This window comes from Coregonus lavaretus, assembly GCF_964263955.1.
Source record: "Coregonus lavaretus genome assembly, chromosome: 16".
Taxonomy (NCBI): Eukaryota; Metazoa; Chordata; class Actinopteri; order Salmoniformes; family Salmonidae; genus Coregonus; species Coregonus lavaretus.
The window spans coordinates 49,195,239-49,207,379 of record NC_140003.1 but is presented as its reverse complement, the minus strand read 5'-3'; the positions used below and the strand labels follow the sequence as shown (position 1 = coordinate 49,207,379).

At 48.2% G+C, this 12,141-nt stretch overlaps 1 protein-coding gene across 1 annotated transcript in view; it reads right to left on the bottom strand.

The window, feature by feature from the left end:
* The window catches only part of LOC311143879 (uncharacterized protein), a gene marked incomplete at both ends in the record, with an annotated part of 70,369 nt that extends 58,475 nt beyond the window's left edge, over positions 1 to 11,894 (bottom strand). Inside the window, 4 exons of the mRNA XM_084179750.1 lie at positions 5,666 to 5,830; positions 6,017 to 6,170; positions 11,082 to 11,372; positions 11,790 to 11,894. Coding sequence (XP_084035876.1) covers positions 5,666 to 5,830; positions 6,017 to 6,170; positions 11,082 to 11,372; positions 11,790 to 11,894 — 715 coding nt within the window. The remainder of the gene's footprint in view (positions 1 to 5,665; positions 5,831 to 6,016; positions 6,171 to 11,081; positions 11,373 to 11,789) is intronic.
* Positions 11,895 to 12,141: the final 247 nt, after the last annotated feature.

Here is a 12,141-nt window from a genome sequence, read left to right as displayed (position 1 = left end):
GTTGTCCTCTCCATCATTACTAACCCTCCCACTGTTGTCCTCTCCATCATTACTAACCCTCCCACTGTTGTCCTCTCCATCATTACTAACCCTCCAACTGTTGTCCGCTCCATCATTACTAACCCTCCCACTGTTGTCCCTCTCCATCATTACTAACCCTAACCCTCCCACTGTTGTCCCTCTCCATCATTACTAACCCTCCCACTGTTGTCCTCTCCATCATTACTAACCCTCCCACTGTTGTCCCTCTCCATCATTACTAACCCTCCCACTGTTGTCCTCTCCATCATTACTAACCCTAACCCTCCCACTGTTGTCCCTCTCCATCATTACTAACCCTCCCACTGTTGTCCCTCTCCATCATTACTAACCCTCCCACTGTTGTCCCTCTCCATCATTACTAACCCTCCCACTGTTGTCCTCTCCATCATTACTAACCCTCCCACTGTTGTCCTCTCCATCATTACTAACCCTAACCCTCCCACTGTTGTCCCTCTCCATCATTACTAACCCTCCCACTGTTGTCCCTCTCCATCATTACTAACCCTAACCCTCCCACTGTTGTCCCTCTCCATCATTACTAACCCTCCCACTGTTGTCCCTCTCCATCATTACTAACCCTCCCACTGTTGTCCTCTCCATCATTACTAACCCTAACCCTCCCACTGTTGTCCCTCTCCATCATTACTAACCCTCCCACTGTTGTCCTTCTCCATCATTACTAACCCTCCCACTGTTGTCCCTCTCCATCATTACTAACCCTAACCCTCCCACTGTTGTCCTCTCCATCATTACTAACCCTAACCCTCCCACTGTTGTCCTCTCCATCATTACTAACCCTCCCACTGTTGTCCCTCTCCATCATTACTAACCCTAACCCTCCCACTGTTGTCCTTCTCCATCATTACTAACCCTAACCCTCCCACTGTTGTCCTCTCCATCATTACTAACCCTCCCACTGTTGTCCTCTCCATCATTACTAACCCTAACCCTCCCACTGTTGTCCTCTCCATCATTACTAACCCTCCCACTGTTGTCCTCTCCATCATTACTAACCCTCCCACTGTTGTCCTCTCCATCATTACTAACCCTAACCCTCCCACTGTTTTCCTCTCCATCACTACTAACCCTCCCACTGTTGTCCCTCTCCATCATTACTAACCCTCCCACTGTTGTCCCTCTCCATCATTACTAACCCTCCCACTGTTGTCCCTCTCCATCATTACTAACCCTAACCCTCCCACTGTTGTCCTCTCCATCATTACTAACCCTCCCACTGTTGTCCTCTCCATCATTACTAACCCTCCCACTGTTGTCCCTCTCCATCATTACTAACCCTCCCACTGTTGTCCCTCTCCATCATTACTAACCCTCCCACTGTTGTCCGCTCCATCATTACTAACCCTCCCACTGTTGTCCTCTCCATCATTACTAACCCTCCCACTGTTGTCCCTCTCCATCATTACTAACCCTCCCACTGTTGTCCCTCTCCATCATTACTAACCCTCCCACTGTTGTCCTCTCCATCATTACTAACCCTAACCCTCCCACTGTTGTCCCTCTCCATCATTACTAACCCTCCCACTGTTGTCCCTCTCCATCATTACTAACCCTAACCCTCCCACTGTTGTCCCTCTTCATCATTACTAACCCTAACCCTCCCACTGTTGTCCCTCTCCATCATTACTAACCCTCCCACTGTTGTCCTCTCCATCATTACTAACCCTCCCACTGTTGTCCCTCTCCATCATTACTAACCCTCCCACTGTTGTCCCTCTCCATCATTACTAACCCTCCCACTGTTGTCCTCTCCATCATTACTAACCCTCCCACTGTTGTCCCTCTCCATCATTACTAACCCTAACCCTCCCACTGTTGTCCCTCTCCATCATTACTAACCCTAACCCTCCCACTGTTGTCCCTCTCCATCATTACTAACCCTCCCACTGTTGTCCTCTCCATCATTACTAACCCTCCCACTGTTGTCCTCTCCATCATTACTAACCCTCCCACTGTTGTCCCTCTCCATCATTACTAACCCTACCCCTCCCACTGTTGTCCTCTCCATCATTACTAACCCTCCCACTGTTGTCCTCTCCATCATTACTAACCCTCCCACTGTTGTCCCTCTCCATCATTACTAACCCTAACCCTCCCACTGTTGTCCCTCTCCATCATTACTAACCCTCCCACTGTTGTCCTCTCCATCATTACTAACCCTCCCACTGTTGTCCCTCTCCATCATTACTAACCCTCCCACTGTTGTCCTCTCCATCATTACTGACCCTCCCACTGTTGTCCTCTCCATCATTACTAACCCTAACCCTCCCACTGTTGTCCTCTCCATCATTACTAACCCTCCCACTGTTGTCCCTCTCCATCATTACTAACCCTAACCCTCCCACTGTTGTCCTCTCCATCATTACTAACCCTCCCACTGTTGTCCCTCTCCATCATTACTAACCCTCCCACTGTTGTCCCTCTCCATCATTACTAACCCTCCCACTGTTGTCCCTCTCCATCATTACTAACCCTCCCACTGTTGTCCTCTCCATCATTACTAACCCTCCCACTGTTGTCCCTCTCCATCATTACTAACCCTCCCACTGTTGTCCCTCTCCATCATTACTAACCCTCCCACTGTTGTCCTCTCCATCATTACTAACCCTCCCACTGTTGTCCCTCTCCATCATTACTAACCCTCCCACTGTTGTCCCTCTCCATCATTACTAACCCTCCCACTGTTGTCCCTCTCCATCATTACTAACCCTCCCACTGTTGTCCCTCTCCATCATTACTAACCCTCCCACTGTTGTCCCTCTCCATCATTACTAACCCTCCCACTGTTGTCCTCTCCATCATTACTAACCCTCCCACTGTTGTCCTCTCCATCATTACTAACCCTAACCCTCCCACTGTTGTCCTCTCCATCATTACTAACCCTCCCACTGTTGTCCTCTCCATCATTACTAACCCTCCCACTGTTGTCCCTCTCCATCATTACTAACCCTAACCCTCCCACTGTTGTCCTCTCCATCATTACTAACCCTCCCACTGTTGTCCCTCTCCATCATTACTAACCCTAACCCTCCCACTGTTGTCCTCTCCATCATTACTAACCCTCCCACTGTTGTCCTCTCCATCATTACTAACCCTCCCACTGTTGTCCCTCTCCATCATTACTAACCCTAACCCTCCCACTGTTGTCCTCTCCATCATTACTAACCCTCCCACTGTTGTCCCTCTCCATCATTACTAACCCTAACCCTCCCACTGTTGTCCTCTCCATCATTACTAACCCTCCCACTGTTGTCCTCTCCATCATTACTAACCCTCCCACTGTTGTCCCTCTCCATCATTACTAACCCTCCCACTGTTGTCCTCTCCATCATTACTAACCCTAACCCCCCCACTGTTGTCCTCTCCATCATTACTAACCCTCCCACTGTTGTCCCTCTCCATCATTACTAACCCTAACCCTCCCACTGTTGTCCTCTCCATCATTATTAACCCTCCCACTGTTGTCCCTCTCCATCATTACTAACCCTCCCACTGTTGTCCCTCTCCATCATTACTAACCCTCCCACTGTTGTCCCTCTCCATCATTACTAACCCTCCCACTGTTGTCCTCTCCATCATTACTAACCCTCCCACTGTTGTCCCTCTCCATCATTACTAACCCTCCCACTGTTGTCCTCTCCATCATTACTAACCCTCCCACTGTTGTCCCTCTCCATCATTACTAACCCTCCCACTGTTGTCCCTCTCCATCATTACTAACCCTCCCACTGTTGTCCCTCTCCATCATTACTAACCCTAACCCTCCCACTGTTGTCCTCTCCATCATTACTAACCCTCCCACTGTTGTCCTCTCCATCATTACTAACCCTCCCACTGTTGTCCTCTCCATCATTACTAACCCTCCCACTGTTGTCCTCTCCATCATTACTAACCCTCCCACTGTTGTCCCTCTCCATCATTACTAACCTTCCCACTGTTGTCCTCTCCATCATTACTAACCCTCCCACTGTTGTCCCTCTCCATCATTACTAACCCTCCCACTGTTGTCCTCTCCATCATTACTAACCCTCCCACTGTTGTCCTCTCCATCATTACTAACCCTCCCACTGTTGTCCCTCTCCATCATTACTAACCCTAACCCTCCCACTGTTGTCCCTCTCCATCATTACTAACCCTAACCCTCCCACTGTTGTCCTCTCCATCATTACTAACCCTCCCACTGTTGTCCCTCTCCATCATTACTAACCCTCCCACTGTTGTCCCTCTCCATCATTACTAACCCTCCCACTGTTGTCCCTCTCCATCATTACTAACCCTAACCCTCCCACTGTTGTCCCTCTCCATCATTACTAACCCTCCCACTGTTGTCCCTCTCCATCATTACTAACCCTCCCACTGTTGTCCCTCTCCATCATTACTAACCCTAACCCTCCCACTGTTGTCCCTCTCCATCATTACTAACCCTAACCCTCCCACTGTTGTCCTCTCCATCATTACTAACCCTCCCACTGTTGTCCCTCTCCATCATTACTAACCTTCCCACTGTTGTCCCTCTCCATCATTACTAACCCTCCCACTGTTGTCCTCTCCATCATTACTAACCCTCCCACTGTTGTCCCTCTCCATCATTACTAACCCTCCCACTGTTGTCCTCTCCATCATTACTAACCCTCCCACTGTTGTCCTCTCCATCATTACTAACCCTCCCACTGTTGTCCTCTCCATCATTACTAACCCTAACCCTCCCACTGTTGTCCTCTCCATCATTACTAACTCTCCCACTGTTGTCCCTCTCCATCATTACTAACCCTAACCCTCCCACTGTTGTCCCTCTCCATCATTACTAACCCTCCCACTGTTGTCCTCTCCATCATTACTAACCCTCCCACTGTTGTCCCTCTCCATCATTACTAACCCTCCCACTGTTGTCCTCTCCATCATTACTAACCCTAACCCTCCCACTGTTGTCCCTCTCCATCATTACTAACCCTAACCCTCCCACTGTTGTCCTCTCCATCATTACTAACCCTCCCACTGTTGTCCTCTCCATCATTACTAACCCTCCCACTGTTGTCCTCTCCATCATTACTAACCCTCCCACTGTTGTCCCTCTCCATCATTACTAACCCTCCCACTGTTGTCCCTCTCCATCATTACTAACCCTCCCACTGTTGTCCCTCTCCATCATTACTAACCCTCCCACTGTTGTCCCTCTCCATCATTACTAACCCTCCCACTGTTGTCCTCTCCATCATTACTAACCCTCCAACTGTTGTCCCTCTCCATCATTACTAACCCTAACCCTCCCACTGTTGTCCTCTCCATCATTACTAACCCTCCAACTGTTGTCCCTCTCCATCATTACTAACCCTCCCACTGTTGTCCTCTCCATCATTACTAACCCTCCCACTGTTGTCCTCTCCATCATTACTAACCCTAACCCTCCCACTGTTGTCCCTCTCCATCATTACTAACCCTCCCACTGTTGTCCCTCTCCATCATTACTAACCCTCCCACTGTTGTCCTCTCCATCATTACTAACCCTCCCACTGTTGTCCTCTCCATCATTACTAACCCTAATCTATTGGAAGTTTCCACCATAAAGCATTGGACTTAAATCTGTTGGTCAACATGCTGAGTTTACCTGGTGCTGGATGAGATACGTCTCTTGTATAGCAGTTCACCTCTGGTATTGGTGGTAAAGGAACTTGAGGTTGCCTGTAGGGTCTGGGGGAGACTGCCTGGCCATTTCCTGCAGCTTGGGTGGGGCATGGGATCTTGACATGGCCCCTACACAGCTCTGGATCATCTGGTAAAACAAGAGACAAGCGGAGGACAGGAAAGGTCTCTCTGTTTCAGTGAAATACTCAGACATGCACAGGCCGTCTATTTTCGGACTTTCTCTCAACTCCCATTCTTGACAGAAGGTGGACACATTTCATGTTAGCCCTGTTATGCCTGTTACCTTTGACCTTTGGCCTGTCCTGTGTGTTACCTGTAAGCTGCTCCAAGTGGCGGCTCCAGGTGGACCTGAAGGGAGTCCAACCTTTGGTGGGGTGTCTGGGGCAGGAGGGCTTGATTGGAGGATAGTAAGACTCCTGACTGGAGGGGAGGGGGAGGACAGGCTGGCCTTCTCCTTCCTCACGGAGCTGAGGGAGACTGGAGAGGAGGGGGAGGACAGGCTGGCCTTCTCCTTCCTCACGGAGCTGAGGGAGACTGGAGGGGAGGGGCAGGACAGGCTGGCCTTCTCCTTCCTCACGGAGCTGAGGGAGAGACAGACACCAACTATTATAGATGCATCATAACTACTACTACACTACTTTAGATACTTCCCAGTGGTAGGAAAAGGGCTTTAGCAATACATTTAGCCTGTCAGTGGTAAATATGAACTGGATGGGCGTGTCCTACCATAGTTGATATATATAGCTTGTTTCTGGATGGGCGTGTCCTGCCATAGTTTATATATATAGCTTGTTTCTGGATGGGCGTGTCCTGCCATAGTTTATATATATAGTTTGTTTCTGGATGGGCGTGTCCTGCCATAGTTGATATATATAGCTTGTTTCTGGATGGGCGTGTCCTGCCATAGTTGATACAGTGGGGGAAAAAAGTATTTAGTCAGCCACCAATTGTGCAAGTTCTCCCACTTAAAAAGATGAGAGAGGCCTGTAATTTTCATCATAGGTACACGTCAACTATGACAGACAAAATGAGAAAAAAATCCAGAAAATCACATTGTAGGATTTTTTATGAATTTATTTGCAAATTATGGTGGAAAACAAGTATTTGGTCAATAACAAAAGTTTCTCAATACTTTGTTATATACCCTTATATACACAGGGCAAAAGGTTTTCACACACTGTTGCTGGTATTTTGGCCCATTCCTCCATGCAGATCTCCTCTAGAGCAGTGAGGTTTTGGGGCTGTCGCTGGGCAACACGGACTTTCAACTCCCTCCAAAGATTTTCTATGGGGTTGAGATCTGGAGACTGGCTAGGCCACTCCAGGACCTTGAACTGCTTCTTACGAAGCCACTCCTTCGTTGCCCGGGCGGTGTGTTTGGGATCATTGTCATGCTGAAAGACCCAGCCACGTTTCATCTTCAATGCCCTTGCTGATGGAAGGAGGTTTTCACTCAAAATCTCACGATACATGGCCCCATTCATTATTTCCTTTACACGGATCAGTCGTCCTGGTCCCTTTGCAGAAAAACAGCCCCAAAGCATGATGTTTCCACCCCCGTGCTTCACAGTAGGTATGGTGTTCTTTGGATGCAACTCAGCATTCTTTGTCCTCCAAACACGACGAGTTGAGTTTTTACCAAAAAGTTCTATTTTGGTTTCATCTGACCATATGACATTCTCCCAATCCTCTTCTGGATCATCCAAATGCACTCTAGCAAACTTCAGACGGGCCTGGACATGTACTGGCTTGAGCAGGGGGACACGCCTGGCACTGCAGGATTTGAGTCCCTGGTGGCGTAGTGTGTTACTGATGGTAGGCTTTGTTACTTTGGTCCCATCTCTCTGCAGGTCATTCACTGGGTCCCCCCGTGTGGTTCTGGGATTTTTGCTCACCGTTCTTGTGATCATTTTGACCCCACGGGGTGAGATCTTGCGTGGAGCCCCAGATCGAGGGAGATTATCAGTGGTCTTGTATGTCTTCCATTTCCTAATAATTGCTCCCACAGTTGATTTCTTCAAACCAAGCTGCTTACCTATTGCAGATTCAGTCTTCCCAGCCTGGTGCAGGTCTACAATTTTGTTTCTGGTGTCCTTTGACAGCTCTTTGGTCTTGGCCATAGTGGAGTTTGGAGTGTGACTGTTTGAGGTTGTGGACACGTGTCTTTTATACTGATAACAAGTTCAAACAGGTGCCATTAATACAGGTAACGAGTGGAGGACAGAGGAGCCTCTTAAAGAAGAAGTTACAGGTCTGTGAGGTGACCAAATACTTATTTTCCACCATAATTTGCAAATAAATTCATAAAAAATCCTACAATGTGATTTTCTGGATATTTTTTTGTCAATTTGTCTGTCATAGTTGACGTGTACCTATGATGAAAATTACAGGCCTCTCTCATCTTTTTAAGTGGGAGAACTTGCACAATTGGTGGCTGACTAAATACTTTTTTCCCCCACTGTATATATAGCTTGTTTCTGGATGGGCGTGTCCTGCCATAGTTTATATATATAGCTTGTTTCTGGATGGGCGTGTCCTGCCATAGTTTATATATATAGCTTGTTTCTGGATGGGCGTGTCCTGCCATAGTTTATATATATATATAGCTTGTTTCTGGATGGGCGTGTCCTGCCATAGTTTATATATATAGCATGTTTCTGGATGGGCGTGTCCAGCCATAGTTGATATATATAGCTTGTTTCTGGATGGGCGTGTCCTGCCATAGTTTATATATATATAGCTTGTTTCTGGATGGGCGTGTCCTGCCATAGTTTATATATATATAGCTTGTTTCTGGATGGGCGTGTCCTGCCATAGTTGATATATATAGCTTGTTCCTGGATGGGCGTGTCCAGCCATAGTTTATATATATCTTGTTTATATGGTTCATCACAACGTACCATCCTTTCACTGATGACACAAAACAAATTGATGTGAATGATAACTGTCCTGTTTATATCATGTTAGTTTATTTAGTATGTGTTTTATCTACCCAGAGTTAGGAGATAAAGCCATTAATTGACAGGAGTCTTTAGATCAGGGGTGTCAAACATTCAACCCATGAAGGTGTTCCAATCCAGACCGCGGGTGGTCCAATCCAGACCGCGGGTGGTCCAATCCAGACCGCGGGTGTTCCAATCCAGACCGCGGGTGTTCCAATCCAGACCGCGGGTGTTCCAATCCAGACCGTGGGTGGTTTGAGTAGTGGGGGGGAACAAACTCAATATACACTACATGACCAAAAGTATCTCATTCCAAAATCATGGGCATGAATTATGGAGTTGGTCCCACTTTGCTGCTATAACAGCCTCCACTCTTCTGGGAAGGCTTTCCACTAGATGTTGGAACATTGCTGCGGGGACTTGCTTCCATTCAGCCACAAGAACATTAGTGACGTCGGGCACTGATGTTGGGCGATTAGGCCTGGCTCGCAGTCGGCGTTCCAATTCATCCCACTGTTCGATGGGGTTGAGGTCAGGGCTTTGTGCAGGCCAGTCAAGTTCTTCCACACCGATCTCAACAAACCATTTCTTTATGGACCTCGCTTTATATACACAGATATCTCTAAACATGTCCCACTAGGACTGTCAGCTATATACACATAAATCTCTTAACCAGAGCCCTCTGCACTATGCCATTTGGACGCACCCATAATTAATCTCCCCCACAGACTGAGCTCTCTCTCTTTCCCAGCCATGCAGGCAGCACCTGGGCTGGGTAGATAAGGCAGCCGTCTATGGCTGCATCCCAAATGGCACTGTATTCCCTATGTAAGAGACTACTTTAGAGAGAGAGAGAGACAGAGAGAGAGACAGAGACAGATAGAGAGACACACAGACAGAGACAGATAGAGAGACACACTGACAGAGAGAGACAGAGACAGAGAGAGACAGAGAGAGAGAGAGAGAGAGAGAGAGAGAGACAGAGACAGAGAGACAGAGACAGAGAGAGAGAGAGAGAGAGAGAGAGAGCGAGAGAGAGAGAGAGAGAGCGAGAGAGAGAGAGAGAGCGAGAGAGAGCGAGAGAGAGCGAGAGCGAGAGAGAGAGAGAGAGAGAGAGAGAGAGAGAGACAGAGACAGAGAGACAGAGACAGAGAGAGAGAGAGCGAGAGAGAGAGAGAGAGCGAGAGAGAGCGAGAGAGAGCGAGAGCGAGAGAGAGAGAGGGATGGTTTGTTAGTGAAGGTGGAGAGAGAGAGAGAGGGGGAGGGAGAGAGACAGAGACAGAGAGAGAGACAGAAAGAGAGACAGAAAGAGAGACAGAGAGAGGGCGAGTTAGTGTAGGGATGGTTTGTTAGTGAAGGTGGAGAGAGAGAGAGGGGGAGGGAGAGAGACAGAGAGAGAGACAGAGAGAGACAGAGAGAGAGACAGAGAGAGACAGAGACAGACAGAGAGAGACAGAGAGAGAGCGAATGCATGACTGTATTATTTACCAGGCCCAGGTACATTTACATTACATTTTAGTCATTTAGCAGACGCTCTTATCCAGAGCGACTTACAGTTAGTGAGTGCATACATAATTTTAATTTATTTTTCATACTGGCCCCCCGTGGGAATCGAACCCACAAACCTGGTGTTGCAAACGCCATGCTCTACCAACTGAGCTAAATCCCTTCCGGCCATTCCCTCCCCTACCCTGGACGACGCTGGGCCAATTGTGCGCCGCCCAATGGTTCTCCCGGTCGCGGCCGGCTACAACAGAGCCTGGATTCGAACCAGGATCTCTAGTGGCACAGCTAGCACTGCGATGCAGTGCCTTAGACCACTGCGCCACTTGGGAGGCCACATTGTCCTATGTATATTCATTTGGCATATTCAAAGTACATTTCAGGATCAAGGGGTTATTGTTAATGGTCATGAAGACATGAAGTCCTACTCTGTGGGTGGTCTTTGTTGTTCTGCATGACCAAACACATTCTTGTTCTGTATTTTGCGAGTGTCACTGACTCACTGTACCATAGTGCACTATGTAGGGAATAGTGTGCCATTTGGCATGAATGAGAAATACAGCTCCACCCTCCATGCCTCCCTTCCGCCAGCCCACCGCAAAAATTATCCAAGCCAGCACAGAATGTTTCTGGTTGGCCCTACAGTGTGAATCAGGCACCAGATGTCTCCTATTGGCTGATCTCTACCTGCTTGTTGTCCCAGACTCTTCCTATTGGCTGAGCTCTACATGCTTGTTGCCCCAGACTCTTCCTATTGGCTGAGCTCTACCTGCTTGTTGCCCCAGACTCTTCCTATTGGCTGAGCTCTACCTGCTTGTTGTCCCAGACTCTTCCTATTGGCTGAGCTCTACCTGCTTGTTGTCCCAGACTCTTCCTATTGGCTGAGCTCTACCTGCTTGTTGCCCCAGACTCTTCCTATTGGCTGAGCTCTACCTGCTTATTCCCATAGGCCAGTATGGCTCCCGTCAGGTCCCGCAGAGTGTTCAGCTGGAGCTCCACTTCCTGTCTGGAATGGTGGGAGGCCCACCTCTTCCTGTTGTCCTCTGACCCTGAGGGGCATGATGACAGGACCGATGACGTCATGGCCATTTCCTCGTAGTACAGGAAGAGAGGTCCCCGTCTGGTGCTGTAGGTTTTAGGAAGCGCTGGCTCTACCCCGCCCAGCAGACGACCACTCTTAGATAGGCGGAGCAGGGAGGGCTGAGACTTCCAGAGATAGTAGTCCTAGGTAGAAATAAACAATTAGTATTGTCAATTTTTATTTATTTAACTAGGCAAGTCAGTTAATTACAAATTCTTATTTACAATGACGTCCTACACCGGCCAAACCCGGACCAATTGTGCGCCGCCCTATGGGACTCCCAATCACGGCCGGTTGTGATACAGCCTGGAATCGAACCAGGGGGTCTGTAGTGACGCCGCAAGCAATGGAGATGCAGTGCGTTAGACCGCTGCGCCACTCAGGGGCTATTGAATCATAACTACCACATTTCCCAATTTAATTGTTATTTGAGTCTTTAATAAATAAATGAAAACACTTTAAAGGGTAACACTTTACTTAAAGCCTGCAGATATAATGCTTTGTAACGTGCTATTACTTGCTTTCCAACTGAATCAAGTGTAAAATAACCTGAAATTTACCTCAGGTTCGAAGCAGACTTCCAGGCGTCCATCTTGACTGCCCAGATGTGACTGGGCAACATGTCCACAGCCTCGACTCAGTAGCGATAGAGCAATATCCTTCATGACTAAAATCCTGCTGCTTCTTAAAATACGAAGGAATAACAGTTAGATACTGTCCTCTCAGACAAGTCCTGGTCCAGATACTGTCCTCTCAGACAAGTCCTGGTCCAGATACTGTCCTCTCAGACAAGTCCTGCTCCAGATACTGTCCTCTCAGACAAGTCCTGGTCCAGATACTGTCCTCTCAGACAAGTCCTGGTCCAGATACTGTCCTCTCAGACAAGTCCTGCTCCAGATACTGTCCTCTCAG